Below are 16,802 nucleotides of genomic sequence, written 5' to 3'. Positions count from 1 at the left end.
AAATTACGTCACCTACAGAATTGTTTTTTCTCCCCCTCCCTCCTTCACAATCCATAAAGAGCTTACATACTTGAGTTATTAAATCGGTGTTATTTATAAAATCAATTATCCCCCCCCCTCACTTGCTGTCTTTTGGTCTCTCTTGCTATTTGTTTTCACTTCCCTCCCCTTCCAGCTCAGGCTGTTTTTTATTGACTCTCCTGGGACTCGTTCTCTTCGGCTCTTTATCGCCTCTCCTTCTCTCGTCTTATCTTGTCTTGTTGCCTCGCTCTCCAACTCTCCGGAGAGCCTGGCAGATTGTTTCAGTGCATGAGACCAGATAATCACTCTGCAGTCATTATGTCAGCTATTCTCTTTTTCCCTCATTTCTCCTCTCTGTCTGCTGGAGATGTATTGATATGGAGGAATTCTGCATCTTTACAGTTGGACATTGTTCACTACAGCCTCAGAGACACTTTTGCAGTGTGAAAATTATTCTATTGATCATCTGTTGGAGTTTCTTTGTCTGTACATAATGCATACAGCACGGCACTTTTGAGTACACAGAAGATGTTGGGGAGAGCATCTCGGAGGCACTGCACACTTTTTAAAATGCAGTATAAATGAGCAGCAGCTCCTCAATATTTAATCTGAACAAATGCTCTTTTTAAATGGTCTGTGTGTAAACTGCCACACAATCATGTTCTGTGCACTGTGCCAGTCTCATGCCTTGTGAATATTTTACTTTCAGTGTCGTCACCGTTGGTACACGTAAACTTCTGATGTGTCTTTTCAGACAGATGAAGCCTGCTAGACTAAACACAAGATTTCAGGGTTTTAAAAAGCGTTGACCAGGGCCAAGGCAGAGCGTCCAGCCGCCTTGTTCAGATCCAACAATGCTGATTTTGAAATCGGAAAATTCCGTCTGAAAGTGGAGTGTGAGGTTCACGCCAAGGAATGCCTTGCGCCTTGAAGCAAGCCCATAACATTTGAGAGATTGATGTTACCTGAGAGACATTTAAGTCTTTGGTGTATATGTGTATGTGTCAGTCTGTCCAGTTTGCAGAAAGGGAGAGGTGGACCGAGTAGTCCACAGTATATGTACTTTGTTAACTTTTAATTAATATAGAGGAGAGTGGCCTGGAAAATGACCCCATCTAATGATCACTGTCAGATGTACAGAGCCCTAGACAGCAGGTCGTCAAGGTACCAACCTGCTGGGTCTTGGAGAAGGTAGATTCACCACAATATGTCAAGAAACAATCTGCTGAGACAGTTTCTTAAGATTTCTCCAGCAATTTGTAAACCTGGATGAAACCAGTGCACAAGCGCCAATCAAAACACCGGCCGAATCTGTGAATTCTGCAGACAAGGCGATGGTCTCTGTTTTCTGATAAGCGTTGCTTGTGGACCTCATGGATAACAGTCACATTTTTATAGAGCCAAACTACGCTGGTGTCAACAAAAAGATAGCCAACAGAGAAGAGGAATGAACCTTCACAGGGACAACACTCGTGTGACAGCTGTCCCATATACCTGATGCATCCTTCTCATCCCCAATACGAAGAAGGAACACAGCGGTCACCATGTTGGCAGTTATGATGACCATTGCTGCTATGCACTTCCTGAAGGTCCAACATATTGACTGTACATAGAAGGAAGTGTGTACATGTGAAAAGGCAAAATAAAGATCCCTGGTTTTCTGCAGTTAACGTCCCCAGGCCTTAAGTTATCAATCACCAACACAAAAAAAAACTTGTTACACTTATTTATAGACAATCCATAAGGCTGAAATTACTTTACAGCAAAGAAGAAAAGAAAAAAACTTTTCCTGAAAGCGGTGTCTAAAAAAATCTAGCTTCATGGCTCATCCACAACAAAAAATCAATTCTCTTCTTCTGCTTTATAATGTGTTTCTTTGTCTTCTTTGGTCAGAGGCACAGCAGTATACCAGCCATATATATCCTCAGGAAAATATGTGGCTAGCATACTGTGTGCGAGTGAGAAGAGGAAATATAACTACTGTAGAATGTGTTCCTGCAGCGACCTGTAGACTGATGGTGTTGTCTGTGAAGTGTGTGTTATTATGTGAAACCTTCTCCTCAGTCTCTGTTCTCTGCTGTCTGTGTTGGTCTCAGGTGGAGTGGATAGAACAGCAGGTGGTGAAGAGGAGGATCAAGAGGGATTACCAGCCCGCCCCGCCCCTTTCCCTGACAAGCCCCGCCCTCAGCAGCAGCCTGGCCCAAAACAACATATTCTATAATGACGCCAAGTGGAGCAGTATGTGGTACATAGTGAGTACGCTGTTTACCAGACTTCCTGTTTGTATGTCCACAAACATCCCTGAAGAAAATGGACCCAACACATCCAGTCTTAGAGGACTGCTGTTTTTTTTGTTTTTTGGTTTGTTTCGTTATTTTACACAGACGTTACACGGTTTGTGGGTCAAAGCTCAGCTGAGGTCAGGGCATGATTACTGCAGGGTCAGTGCAGCTGAAGGATTTATGTGTGGATTTTAATTAAGTATGAAATGGAGGGAGAATGGGTGTAATTTTGTTCTTTCCTCAATTTGAAAGGAGACGATTTAGACGTTCTGTGTTTATCCATTTGTCACTGGAACATCCACACATAAGTAGAAATGTAAATTCCTGTGTTTCAGATGCACTTGTTTGCACTGCAGACATTTGCAGGCTTATCACAAGTGTTCACATCCACCCTCAGATCATTGCTCTTTCAGTTGTGTGGTTTAGTGTCCTCAGCTCTGTCAATTGTTAACCCTGTACAGATATCTCCTGATACTTTGACCAAAGGTTTTATATTTTTCAACCTTTAAGAGGGAACTCTTTGAACTTGGAGTGTGTGTTTTTTCAGGTTTTCTTGCTTGAAGCATTTCCTTTAGTTTGTTGCGGTATGAAGTCCAAATCAAAGCTTGTGATAACTTATTCCTCTGAATAACATTTGCAGTGAAACATATGGAATCATCTGACTTAAAGCAGCTTTAGACTATGCAACAACACTGATCGATCGAGTACCTTTCATTAGACGTCACGCTGTGCAAGATGCCTCTAATAAAATCCTGGTCTCCATCTGTGTCAGACTGCATGATGTCACTTTGAGGCTTTGCAGCAGCTTCCTGGTGAGGAGTTTGTTGCAGGTGATCAACTCCTTTCACCCAGCTGCACAGTGTGTCACATATTTGTCCCTTTGCTGCTGTTTTGCTATTTTTTGTTTTCTGTACTTCAAAAACCAGACATGGGATTTCAGTTCATATTTGGATTGATTGTTTCACAGATTTTGGTTGAGACAGCGATCATACTGAGTTTAGTCCTACATTCTTGTCAGACTTTTACCACAGACGTTTGTGTTTGGTTGCTAGAGCTTCAGATTGCCAGCCTCACAGTTTGATCGACCAACTTTCAGGACAAAATCTGAATTATTACAAGTAAAGTTTACATATGCTGTGATGATTAAGTAAGAGTGAATGGTCTTTATGGCCTCACCTTTACTTGTTTGAATGTGTTTGTTTTGTCGGATTGTGCCTGTATATGAGAAATGATAACACTCCTGTTAGCTGTTAGTTGAGAGGAAATTGTGTGGATGTGCTCACGTCTGTAAACCAATTTTGTTAACTCACACCTCATCTGTATTTCTTTTCTTCCACCTCTCCAGCACTGTAACGATGATGTCCATAACTGCCAGTCGGATATGAACATCATGGGGGCATGGAAGAGGGGCTACACGGGTAAAGATGTGGTGGTGACCATACTTGATGACGGCATAGAGAGGAACCATCCAGACCTCTTTCAGAACTACGTGAGTGTGTATGTATGCGCGTGTAGGGCGGCTTTGAGCGGCTTGTGTGTGTGCACGTTGTTGTCTGTAAAGTTCAAGTGAGCAGTGTGTGGGGATGTGTGTTGTAACCAGATCCTTTATGTTATAAGTTATGCCGGCTCACTGTGGAGCCTCCTCAAACATGTGGGTGTGCAGGTATGCTGTGTGTGCATGTGTACTTGCCTGTGGTCTCATACTATGTGTGCATGCTGAGGTATGTCTCTCTCAGACCAAGGCCTGGGAAGTTAAACTAACTTGTTGGCCTGAGGCAGCAGGTAAGGCCATCAATCAACTGAGCAGATAAAATGATTCACACTCAGTTTGACAGCGCCTGCGCTGCTTAATGCCGAGATTTGTTTATGCCGAAGGGTGAGTGACGCCGCAGATTGGGTTAGGTCTGATTGCATTCGATTTACAAAACAGTTGTGAGTGAAGCTAATGTGAACTGTTTGATTGGGTTAGAACCTTCTTTCTGGTGAGCTCCAAATCAGCTGTGTACACTCGCACACACACTTTTCTAATCAATTTGCTTGTTTACTTGATATTTTCCCTCTTCTGATCTGTACCATAACTGCGCTTTTGGTGTTTGATGTGCTCATTTTGACCTCCGTGTCTCCTTCAGGACCCTCAAGCTAGCTTTGATGTCAACAGTAATGATGTGGATCCCATGCCTCGATACGACGCAACCAATGAGAACAAGTAAGAAAAACTGAGTGAAAGAGAGAGAGAAATGTCATTTTATAACAGTTAAAACAGAATTCCCATAAAAACAATCATGTGGCTTCAGTGTTTTGTTGAACGGCCGCCAAATACTTTTTAACATCTTTGTTTTTCTGATTGATCTTTACCAGAAGCTCTGTGCTTCAATATGTTTTCATTTACAGAGTCCCGACTTTGTTGTGGGAGCAATGAGTTACATCAGTGTGTTCAGTTGTGACATTTGTGGGTGGATTGTGGTTTTGTGTTTGAAAGGAGTGTGTGTGTGTGTGTGTGTGTGTGTGAGAGAGAGAGGGGGGAAAAAGAAACTTGCTTGTCCATGCACTTGTCCTGTGCCAGTTTGGCTTCAGCTTTGCGAGTGATTTTTGGGTGTGTGTGTATGTGTGTTTGGCTGCAGCAACCCAATTGCCGTGGCAGTGGCTCAGTCCCTGCTGGTAACGTGTTATCTTAAAGAGACATGAGGGCTACAGATGCAGCTTAATGAGCCAGTTTCCATTTACTGTTAAATTCATAGGATTCATATTATTTTTCTCTTGAAAATTATTTATTATACTTATTATTATATTTGCACATACATTGCACTTTAATCTGAACATGGTAGTGAGGTCTTTAAATGGGATGTGTATCAACATGAAAAATTGACCCGAGGAGGCTTGGCAAGTCAAAACTGGCCATCGTGTGAAAGGCAAGATGTGTCAGATAACTGAGGAATACTCTACATATAGCTACATCTGGCTACAGACTCTGTGCTGTATAGAAACAAGAGTGACGTAATGTATGAGGATTTAAATCTGTTGCCTGTGTGTTCAAGCGGCGCTAACAGCTGTGCTTTGAATGTAAGCTGGCAGATAAAAGCAAGTATATTATCACTACATCAGTCTCCCACACAGCTCTCTGAAGTAGCACATTTGGATGCACCATCATCTGTTTGTTTATCAGAAAACTTTTCTGTGCTGACTTTGAATTACTCTCCACATCTCATTTATTATTCGAAGGACCAGTGTGTGTTGTGTAGGGACACTGGGTGGGCAGGATGCAACCAGCTACATAGACCTCCTTTAGACCAACAGTTCCAAGCGTGAAAGCAAATTTAAACCCAGTGTTTGGTTCTCAGGTTTGGCTTACGTTTATATTGAAAGTACACCCACATCTGTTTTTTAATTAAATTACCTATAGAGCTCAGTGAAGTTTTCAGTGCCTTTATCTGCTGGCTGCAGACATGGGTCTGATGTGCGGTGGTTGCATTGTGAACTTTGCTTTCAGAACAAACAGGCTCCTAAAATCTTTATCATATACTGAATAAATATAAGATGCTACATTTTAAAAGTTTTCTTTATTTTTCTCAAGTACAATTGGTTTTCAGGATTATCTTTAATATGCAGACTGGTATACAAATTCTTTAAGAGGAGGAGGCCTCTTAAAGAATTTGTATACCAGTCTGCAGAAACAGCAACTAGAATAACAGAAACGCCGCCAGAGGGCTGTGCAATATCCTCAGGCGCAAAATACCTTCTGGCCAATCTGACCAAGATGTATGCACTGATATTATTATTGTATAGCACTTGTTGTATGTTTTTTTATAGAACTATTGTATTACTTATGATTGTTTCATATGTATTGAAGAGGTATTAGGGTAGACACCTAGCATTATTAGATATTACATGTGTTAACCAAGTACGTTAACACTCACGTATTAATGATTTTGTGTCATTTTTCACCGAGGGGATATGTGATTGCACGTATAGTTGCTATAATGTATGCATATATGAATGATTTTTATTCTATGATATGGTTATGTGTATGGAGTTGATGCTGCTTTGCAGATGGAAATTGGCTTGTGAGCTAGAATCTGGTACAAACATGTTAACGTCACTCTGTACGCTGCCCTGATAAATAAACCAAACTAAATTAAATATACTACACTAGATAGTATATCTAGTGTAGTATAGATAAAGGGGTGTAGTAATGTGTTTATGCTGTTTGGTATTGTCTCCTTGCTAATTAAACAGAATAACCAGAACATCTTTAAATGTTTTAATTATCTTACCTCCTGCTAACTGTTACTGGTACCACTCTTTAAGGGGAGTATCACTTTGAGCAGTGACCCTCAGATAGATTTTGTCTTTCGTGAATATTTCACACACAAACTTCACACAAGTTTAAGTGACCTAAACTGATTTTAATGACTTTAAGAAAGTTGAGCAGTATGAATTTGCATTTGAATTATTCCCAGTAACTTGTATCCACTGTAGAAACATTGTGTGCTTCTGGTTGAACTGAAAGATCCGGCAGTGACTGCGACACAGATGTGTAGAAAATGGAAAATACAGGCAAATACAGACAAAGAGTGGAAAGACAGCCAGACAGACGATTTTATGGATTACTGGAGTGAAGTGAACTGTGTGGAGGCTGCTGAGGCGTTTTGAAGGAAGGAGCCAGTGTAGTTTGGCTCATTAACTATGATGAAGGAGCCTATCACTGATTTAAAGCCATTTAATGTCATAATACAGTTTCATTTGTATAAACCTTTGCTTTATACTTGTGAGGTTATTCCAACCGTCTTACAATGCCAAGAGGATAAAGAAAAAAACCACATCTGGTGGATAAGAATTTAAAATAAATGGAAAGAACTTATCTTGCGTGGACGGTACAGGAAGAATGTCAAACTAAAGTCATCTTGACAGGTGGGAGGAGGCACACAAAGGTGCAAATCTGGTGGTACAGTGTGTATTTTATAGCAGAAAGACCAAAGAGGATTATGTTACCTGAAATTGTGTGACTTTTAACAGCAAATAACAGAATTGATTTGTTTTATTTTGAAGTAGGAAGCAGAGATGTAGCAGAAATTACCCGAGCCAGGTGAGGACAGTGGTGCTCAGTTATTACTGACCTTTAATCATCAGGTTGAAGTGAATCCGACTTTCCTCAGCCTGGAGTCTAAAACTTCCCTGTGTCTTTCCTGGGGGTTTCGATAGCTAGATGCTGGGTTTCCATGGCAGCGGTCAGAGCAGTTTCCGGGGAGGAGGGTGTTGTGTTGTGATGCAGATGTTCTCTGCAGGAGGCGTGCGTGTGCGAGTGTGTTTGTGCCGATCCAAAAAGTGGTGTTTTGAGCAGGCAGCGGACTCAATCACACCATGTTTGTTTACGCTGGTCGCTGACCTGGGACGATTGTCACCACTGCAGTTACTGGTGGAATGTTACCCTGCTGTGTGTGTGTGTGTACATTTCTGATTGTTAAAGATGTGCGAGTATTCCGCATGTTTATCACTGTTTTAGTTTGTGGCCAACAAAACAAACAGTTAATATTCTAATACACTTATTACACCTGAACAACTTTGTTTACAGTTACTTCATGGTATTTGTCAGTGAACCTGTATGTTTACATGTAAGCTGCCTTTCAGCGTGTTGTCTGTGCGTGCGCTCCTCTACTTGTGTACACACAGTTCCTTGTGTTCACCATGTTTGTGGTCTCCTCCAGCATGGATACATGATGTGTGTAATAATCTCCTCATTCCCACTCTTTCCTCAGACATGGCACACGGTGTGCGGGTGAAGTTGCTGCAGCTGCAAACAACTCCCACTGCATTGTGGGTATTGCCTACAATGCAAGGATAGGAGGTAAGTGATCGATTACATTTGGGTTTATCAAGACTTATTGTTTATTCAGCAGAGGCTGATGTGTATGATAATGTGATTTGGTGGATTTGGAACGATGCAGAAAAGCCTGAAAGCTACCATTAATGAACATTTGCGTGTTTACCGTTGCTACCTTTCTTATTGTTTCACTGTTTGTTTTCACTTTTGCACAATTATCTGTTTTTGTGTTTAAACACCGTCATGGCGTTGACCAACCTGCAGTGCTGGTGTTAACTCGCTGCTTGTTAGAGCTGTTGGATTGCTTTTTTTGTTGTATTGACCAAAATCTAAGGTGTTAAAATGAGCAATCTGCTAACAAAAGAAAATCCCTGACACAATCACACTGGATCCATTTCTCTCTAACTACTTGGCAGCAGATAGCTGCACAGCAGTGAAAGGTTTCTAATCTAATGTTTGTCAGTGTGTGTTTATAGCTCAACTAGAGACACCGCAGAGGGGAATGCCTTTATGCAGTGAAACTCGTACTATTCTTGTGAAATTGCCAAGAATGTGTAATGAAGATTGTGCCTGAGTATTGGCGAGTATCTCTCAGCCAATTGATGCCCAGTGGTGTCTCCTCTATAGGTCTGATACAGCAGGTTCCATTAGTAAAGCTAGGGATGATGTTTTCTGCTGACTTGGTTTATATGTTGTTTTATCATGGGAGGAGCTCCAATAGCTGCTTATTAATTCTGTGGTTGTTATATGCAGGTGTTCGAATGCTGGACGGAGATGTAACAGACATGGTGGAGGCCAGGTCTCTGAGCCTCCACCCGCAGCACATCGACATCTACAGTGCCAGCTGGGGGCCAGATGATGACGGAAAGACTGTGGATGGACCAGCGTCTCTGGCCAGGCAGGCCTTTGAAAATGGCATCCGCACGGTGGGCACACACAGACACACATACGCACACACATTTATATGCACATGTCACGTTTACATGTAAACATGTGCTTCATTTCTTAGCCAGGAATGTGACATCAATATTCATATGGAAAGAAGGGGTGTAACCACAAACACACACACATGCATATGCTAATATACCACTAACACAAACTTGGGTTATCTCTACTTGTGAAGCTCCTCCGGGTGTTAGAGTGCAGTCTGGGTCTGTTAGCGTGTGTGTTAATTTGCATATTCATAGCTTATTGCTTTAAGAGAAGCTGCTGCTGTGAGTGGGAAAGGTTAAGAGGGGTGAAGTAATTTACTGGGATCTCATAAACATACACCTACACCTTCATCAGGTTATGCTACAGCTGGCTGCCTGAGGTTTGTGCTGGCAGTTGAGGTTTATTTGGACCTTTTAAGTTTTCCAGCTGGAAAGCCGAGAACACAGAAAAAGGAAACGGACAGGTAGGAAGTCCGAGTAGTAGAGTCCCCTGTTGCTCCTGACAGGCTGGTCTTTTCAGATGACAGAGGTGAGGGAGATATCCATCCAGCTGTTACGAGTACATGCTTGCATGCCCGCCCACTGTTGTGTCAGTCTCCGTGTGTGTTTGTGAAGCTGAGCGGAGATGGCATTGTGAGTGTAACATGTGCCTGTGTGTGACATCCTGAAGAGAGTTTATCACAGAGTGGAGGTGTTAGCGATAACACTGACAGCTGTGTTGCAGGGAGCTGCACTCCAGCTTGGGCTGCTGAATGTTTGTATGCCTGGCATATTTTTTGTATGACTGTCCTTATTTAAATTTGATTAAGGTTTCCAACTCTGTGCCAACAGCGCTGAATTAATCGTTAGAGTTGATCAGAATATTTCCCACCTCTGATTTGGTGCATTTTTGCCTGATTTTGGAGTACAGCACAGCAAAGCACAGTTGAATCGTGCCTATTACTGTAAACTTATATTCTAACTGGTTGTTGATTGTGTAAAAAGTAAATAATACTCCGCTCACTTCCTTGCTCTCCTTTGATTTCTGCAGTTTCTGTGTCGTTTGACTCCTCATTCCTCTCCTTCATCCACCTGTTTCAATCCTGGTCCCCTTCTTCCTTTTGCTAACTGTTCTTCAAAGCTCTCCATCTTTCACATCTGTCAGCGTTTGCTCCTGTCTGATCCCCCACTCACTCAGAGGGGCTTCACTTGCTTATCGCTGCTTGACAGAGGCCCCCTTTTGAAGAACTCCCTGCTACCTTTTATTCCCTGTGTGTGTGTGTGTCCTGACAAATTGTGTCAGCTTGCTTTTTTGTCTTTTTTTTTAACTTCTGCCTGAACTTTGGCCTCACCACATGGTCAGTCATCATCAGCTTTGAGACTCCCGCAGTGTCTCCACAAGATCCATGTTTTAGGTTGAACTAATTCAGCTAACTGAAATAGTTAAAAAGTAGCTAAAACTGACACTTAATGTGTGATATGTAGTATTGATTCAAGCTTCGATTGATTTGAAGCCCTCCCTGAGAAAGCCATGGCCTCTCAATTAACTTGATCTTTTGAATACATCTGGGATAAATTAATTTTGAAAACCCAGATATGAATATTAAACAGCGGTCTGGCTGCACCTCAGTTACTGAATGTCCAAGACTCACCTAAATGTATTTGCGATATTTATGTGTTGTTTAAAATGTGACTCTATACATGCTGGCTATCTGTGCAGACATATCAGTGTGAAGATTTAGAGAGCTCAATCAAGACAGGATGTGACATAGGAAAACCCTCCTGCCTTTAAGTGTTGTTGTGGATCTGTTTAACAGTTTTAATGACTGTATTCATGCCGTTCCAGTAACAGTCTTGTGTCTGGTGTCAGTCAGTAAATGAACTCGCCTGCTCTGCTGCAGGGACGTGACAAGAGACAGAAATTCACCTCAGTCAGTCCAACACGCTAACAGAAGAAAGTCCTCACGAACACAGCATGGCACTCAGCATTGCCAGCTTTTCAGGAAAAAAAGCTGCTCGCTATGTTTTGGCCTGTTCAAACATTATGATTACTGAACTTGGATCAGAGGGCATCAGATCTGTTGCCAGATACTCAGAGGACTGCTCAGGACTTAAACTGTCTGGCTGCCTTCTGATCCCTTTCTGCACACAGAACACAGAATCTGTTACTATTCCTCTTCTTGTAGAAATTAAAAGATCATTTAGGCAAAACAAAGTGTGCTGAGCTGTAATTATATATTATAATTTTGCATCTTTTCCTGTCAGGGAAGGAAGGGCCGCGGCTCCATCTTTGTATGGGCTTCAGGAAATGGTGGGCGCAGCAGAGACCACTGCTCGTGTGATGGCTACACCAACTCCATCTACACTATCTCCATCTCCAGCACAGCTGAGAGTGGACGCAAGCCCTGGTACCTGGAGGAGTGCTCGTCCACACTGACCACCACCTACAGCAGTGGGGAGAACTACGACAGAAAGATTGTAAGTGTGTACACCTACACAGAAGAGCATCAGTACTCATGGCCTTATTTTTACTGCAGTAAACCTTCCTCACTGATGTACAAAGATTTGTTTCCCTCTGTACGTTCGCTCATACTACAGTTTAGTGTTAATTTGGTAAGTGTGTCTTCCTGTGGGTCCAGTGGCTCGACCTCGTTTGAATCAAACTGACCGAATTGCTGCCATGTCCCACTGAGATGGACAGTTGGCCACTTTGAGCTTGCTTGTCTGGCAGTGTCTCGCTACATTCCTCATAACGATTCTACAGATGGGCGCACACACTCACACGAAGGAACACACACACTCTTTCTAGTTTGTATATTTAGGACCCCATGTATATGTGAAGGCCAGTCTACTGTGATGCTATTCATTTCTTGCTAAACCATTTCAGAGTCTGTGTGTGTGCCTTCAGATAATCCTTCAAACTTTTTGGTCCAGGAAAGGTCCTTTGATGAGGGCTCAGACTGGAAGTTGGCCAAGCTTTTCTTGGCTGACTGACTGTCAAGCTGTCGGACTAGTCGGCTGATTAAAGTCCATACAATCAAAGCGTACACACAGCTCTTTAATAACATGTTTCACCACTTCCCATTCCTTGTTACACTGCATCCTTTGTTTACCAATGTGCACGGAATTGATTCCTTTGGGTACACAAGTAATTTATTTGTGTGTGATATCTCTAGCAAGGCAGCTTTTTTAAAGCTGGAATGTGAGTTGCAGAAGTTTCAGGTGCGGTAAATCCTCCTGATCCTCAAGGCTTCGATCTCTGCTTCTCTTTGTCCCTCTCGTCCTGCCATCACTGTCACTGCTGGCTTTTCTCTCCCTCCATCTCTGTGTTCTCTTTATCTGTTAGACTTTCTAATTTTTTATCTTCTCACCATTTCATCTCTGATTTTTAACTCCTACTCCTACTTCTGCTCCTGTATCTGTGCTGCCTCTTGCCTCTAACACAGTTCTCTGTTTCCTTTGGTTATGACTCTCTCGTCTTCCTCTGTCCACAGATCACAACAGACCTGAGACAGAGGTGTACAGACAGTCACACAGGGACATCCGCCTCAGCTCCCATGGCTGCTGCCATTATTGCTCTGGCCCTGGAGGCAAAGTAAGATCTACTTAACCTCATACCTTCACTTCATCCCTTGCTCACCTTCTAATGCCCTCTCATCCTCTCACTTCATTGATCTATCAAGGGGACACGTGAAGTGTTTTTCTTTTTTTTTCTCCATGTTTTTCAAGTCAGCCGCGGAGATACTTCAAAAAAGCCAGCCTTCTCTGTGTGAAGTGTGTAATAGAAGTGCAAGCTTAAACGCAAACTGATGCTGCTGTTTTCCCACAATGCCCATTGTGTAAAGTCAGCAGTAAGCAGCGGTCTGTCAGAGCACACCTCTTAGAGTAGTAATCATGGTGCAGCTTCCCTAAGATGCACACTGCATCTTAACGGTACATTTTACAGTTTTTGACTGCTATATAATGATAAAATCTAAATACTCTCCCTTACTGAGAATGTGGCATTACTTTGCTGACTATCCTGTCACTATGGACCAGACCAACATTAGCAGTTGTTGATGACAAATGCACCAATCAGAAATCAACATTTTTACTTCCTGGAATGAGAAATAGTGAGTCAATATCTGGTTAGAGCAGACGTTCCCTCTGTGAGTTGTGTATATGTTTCAAGCCTCTTCTCTGGAGTGTCATCTGCCTCCTTCAGGGATGAAGTGTACTTGAACTTTAACAGGATTATGCTGTTCGTTGTAAAGAGCCATCCATAAACAGTGTATCAGCCGTGTATATACACTGTAACCTGTGTTGCCTGGGGTTGCGCCAGACAGTCCCTTATGGTACATTATTAATTCACTGGCACAGATGTCAGGAGCATGTTGTCAAGTCACGACAAATGTGAAACACGCTTGCGTTTCTGTCTTTTACAGCAGACATTTGAACTCTGAGCTTTTCTGCTTTGTGGCCGTTCAGTCTTTTTATGGCTGTTTAAGTTCAGATGATCACGTGTGTTTGTGTAGCTGTGGCTGCTGAGGAAAGAGAATTTTCTTTTTTGGTACACAATGTTCCATCTTGGCTGACGATAAAACCGAAGGTCGTGTATATAATGCAGTAAAATGGATGAAGGATACGAATGAATGGCTTTCCATTTAAGATTATACTCTCCAGTTCAGAAAAACAGAAATGGTCATCTGTGGCGGAGTTTGATTTTAAATGTAAAGAGACTGAGAATGTGCCATTAGAGAAGGAACATTTTTAGTTGATTTAAGACCTATTGATGTCAAACATTTCTGATAGATGTGACTGGAGTGCCAATATGAAAGTAAGATGAGAAGACTGATATTAAAAGCTTGAGTTGGTCTTATTGCCTTGTTGGCTTTATATGTGAGACCTGACAGAGGTTGCTCCACTCTTCTTTGAAATCAGTAGAGAGGCCTGGATTTGTGATACATTTATGAATTGAAAACAGTGCTGTGCAGGTGCAGAGACTCTGAATTAGGCCCATCATCACATGTTGAGCAGCTCAGTTAGCTGAGGTCACTTCGTTTAACCTGGATAATCCAATCCAAATCCTCCCTGTAGAAAATATTCTCGGTTTCCAGGCAGCGCTGGGCACATAAGCCTGTTTCCTCAACAAGATTATCACACACTCTCTGTCTTGCCTGCCTGCTTTCTTCTCTGCTGGCTCTTGCTGCCTCTCCATCGTACTCTTGCTTGCATTGACTCCACCACTGTCGCAATTTTTTTTTACTCCTCCAAGGCAAACACTGTTCTTTCTTCTTTTGTTTTATCTATTCATTCAGTTTCTTGCATGTCTAAAAGAGGACAGGATGAAAGACGGAAAGGGAAACAGTTTAGACAAACTTTGTGCCGTGCTGATCATATCTGCTCTTATCTGGAGAATGAGGGCGAGCAAACTTCAGCGATAAACATGTCAAGATGCCATTACGCTGGAACTCACTCAACTCTCTGCTACAAGGCACTAACACTGGGCTGGTACTTCAGAAACTGCCCTGTGCTTCTTTCTCTGCAAATTTTAAGATTTTTGTGTGATAAAGGACAACTTCAGGAACTTAGATCCCAGGAAATGAAGAAATGGAAAAGTGAGTGAGCATTTAGACAGAAGACTTCAGTGACTAAACTAGGAGGGATAAACACGAAATGAGCATGAACAACCTGCCATATGAACCTCATCTACTGGGAGGTTTAATGAAACCTAAACAGGGACAGATGGATCAAAATTAAACTTTTTTTTTTTTTTCTCTGTTTTTTAGGCAGACAGAGATTAGAGTCAAAATTATATTTAAGAATTATAGTTTAGTGGGTAATCTTCCATTACTGACTGAACTTAGTCAATATGTAGATGGAATGTTAAAGTGCTCCTCTCCGCCTTCTGTGTGTTTTCATCCATAATTACACTCGAGAGAAGCACCATGAAACCGGTATCAGGCCTCTGATTCGCTGCTGGTTTTCCCCCAGTATGTGAGCTACTCCATTAATTAGTATTGGCTTGTTTATTGGAAGGCAGTCATGGCCTAGATAATGATGCCAAAGTCACTTTTAATTAATGACCATAAAACATTTATGGAACCATAATTACACAGTGGCAGCTAAGCCTATTAATATTGATCTGACCTGTTAATTATTCTGACTTTTCATGGGACTTATCTGTGCTACCATCCTTTTTGTGGGCTGGTTGAGTGAATTTTGGTCACATGTGTGACAGCCTATTAATTTTCTGTTGTTGGTCTTTGGCCATCATAGCAGCCATCATAACATTTGTGATGCACTGCGTTTAACCCGAGCAGCTGTACAGTCAACTTTTCTTGGGTTTAAACATGGTCAAAGAGTGGTTTGTTTTGATTATTACTCAAATGAACAAGAGAGACTCAACTAGTTTAACAGCTAGTTAAAGTTACCTTATGATAGAATGTGGCTAATGGATGCTTCATCCAGTCACCTGCCAACTATTCTCTTTGTCATCTGCTGTTTAAAACACACATTTATAGTTATTATTGTGCCGGGAAAGTCACAAACTCCAGCATGGATAAAGCAAAAACACAGCATCCATTTGAATTAAATTCATCTTTTCAAAACCAGAGAACTGTACAGCCAGCAGTGCAGGTAGTGTGGTAATTACAGATCTTTTATGCTCAAAGTCAAGGTTTCATCAAACAGATTTAATGGACTAATCTGAATATATGTGTGTATTTTATAAATACATTAATAAATCATCAAATGGATAATTCTATTGTAGGGAAAATTCCAGGTTTACTGGTACTGCCTGATCATTGCAAAATAAAGAACACATGAAAAAGCAGCTTCTCACTATAATGTCTGAACGTCACCAGCTAAATGTGTGACGAGGAAACTTCCCCCCAGATGTTCAGGATTTTAAACTGGTGCGTTTTTGGTTTAATGGATCACAGAAAGCTGTGAACGAGCCTCTTCTTATACAAGAGACCCAGTGGACCGCATCCCCCTCTCATATTATCCCAAGGTATCTTCTTAAGTTCTGACTCTGTTTTAGGTCAGAAAAGCTTTGGAGTATTGCAAATTCTGAAGGTCTCAGATGGTGAGAGAGTGACACGAGGGGAGGGAACAGAGCATCTGGCCAGCATATGAGATGGAAGGGAATCCCAGGAAACTTGGTGACCCATTTCGTCCTGGTTTTTTCCTTTAATGTAGCATTTGGACATCAAAGGAGTTGAGACACATGGCTGCCATCTCTTAATGGATCTCACGTGAGATCTGAGAAACCCAGGGACAGATGAACAAGTATCTATGCTCTCCATCCTCTGTAATTATCTCTCTCAGTAAACTGAATGTTTCTTTGCCTTGTTCTACACTTCATCTTCTCTCCTCCTGGTGCTTTGCTCATTTACAAACGTATTGGTTTTGTTAGTTTTACAATAAATAAAATAATAAAGGTGTTTATTTGTCTGTATTTGTCTTCTTCCACTAGTCCACTTCTAACTTGGAGAGATGTTCAGCACATCATTGTAAAGACCTCCAGACCTGGACATCTCAGCGCTCCGGATTGGAAGACAAATGCTGCTGGTTACAACGGTATGCGCACACACACAGACACACATGCACACACACACGCTTTTCCATCTTTACACAGTAATTAAGCAACAGTTGCATTTACTGCTCACGGTGGAGGAAGAAAATCAGAAAACAAAGCAGTTATAGATACATCATTATGCAGTATTTTCTTTAGTGAATTAGTTTCTCCAATCAGAGAAGAGGTGATGAGTTTCCAAAAATGTTTCG

At 41.8% G+C, this 16,802-nt stretch overlaps 1 protein-coding gene across 3 annotated transcripts in view; it reads left to right on the top strand.

The window, feature by feature from the left end:
* The window catches only part of pcsk5b (proprotein convertase subtilisin/kexin type 5b), a 55,629-nt gene that overhangs the window by 10,716 nt on the left and 28,111 nt on the right, over positions 1 to 16,802 (top strand). For all 3 annotated transcript variants that reach the window (XM_028413410.1, XM_028413409.1, XM_028413406.1), the window contains exons 3-10: positions 2,118 to 2,273; positions 3,649 to 3,792; positions 4,433 to 4,509; positions 8,057 to 8,145; positions 8,875 to 9,047; positions 11,298 to 11,510; positions 12,527 to 12,627; positions 16,492 to 16,595. In XM_028413410.1, the coding sequence (XP_028269211.1) occupies positions 2,118 to 2,273; positions 3,649 to 3,792; positions 4,433 to 4,509; positions 8,057 to 8,145; positions 8,875 to 9,047; positions 11,298 to 11,510; positions 12,527 to 12,627; positions 16,492 to 16,595 (1,057 nt within the window). The remainder of the gene's footprint in view (positions 1 to 2,117; positions 2,274 to 3,648; positions 3,793 to 4,432; positions 4,510 to 8,056; positions 8,146 to 8,874; positions 9,048 to 11,297; positions 11,511 to 12,526; positions 12,628 to 16,491; positions 16,596 to 16,802) is intronic.

Source organism: Parambassis ranga, chromosome 9 (assembly GCF_900634625.1).
Source record: "Parambassis ranga chromosome 9, fParRan2.1, whole genome shotgun sequence".
NCBI classification, from domain to species: domain Eukaryota; kingdom Metazoa; phylum Chordata; class Actinopteri; family Ambassidae; genus Parambassis; species Parambassis ranga.
This window is presented reverse-complemented; position numbering and strand designations above follow the sequence as displayed.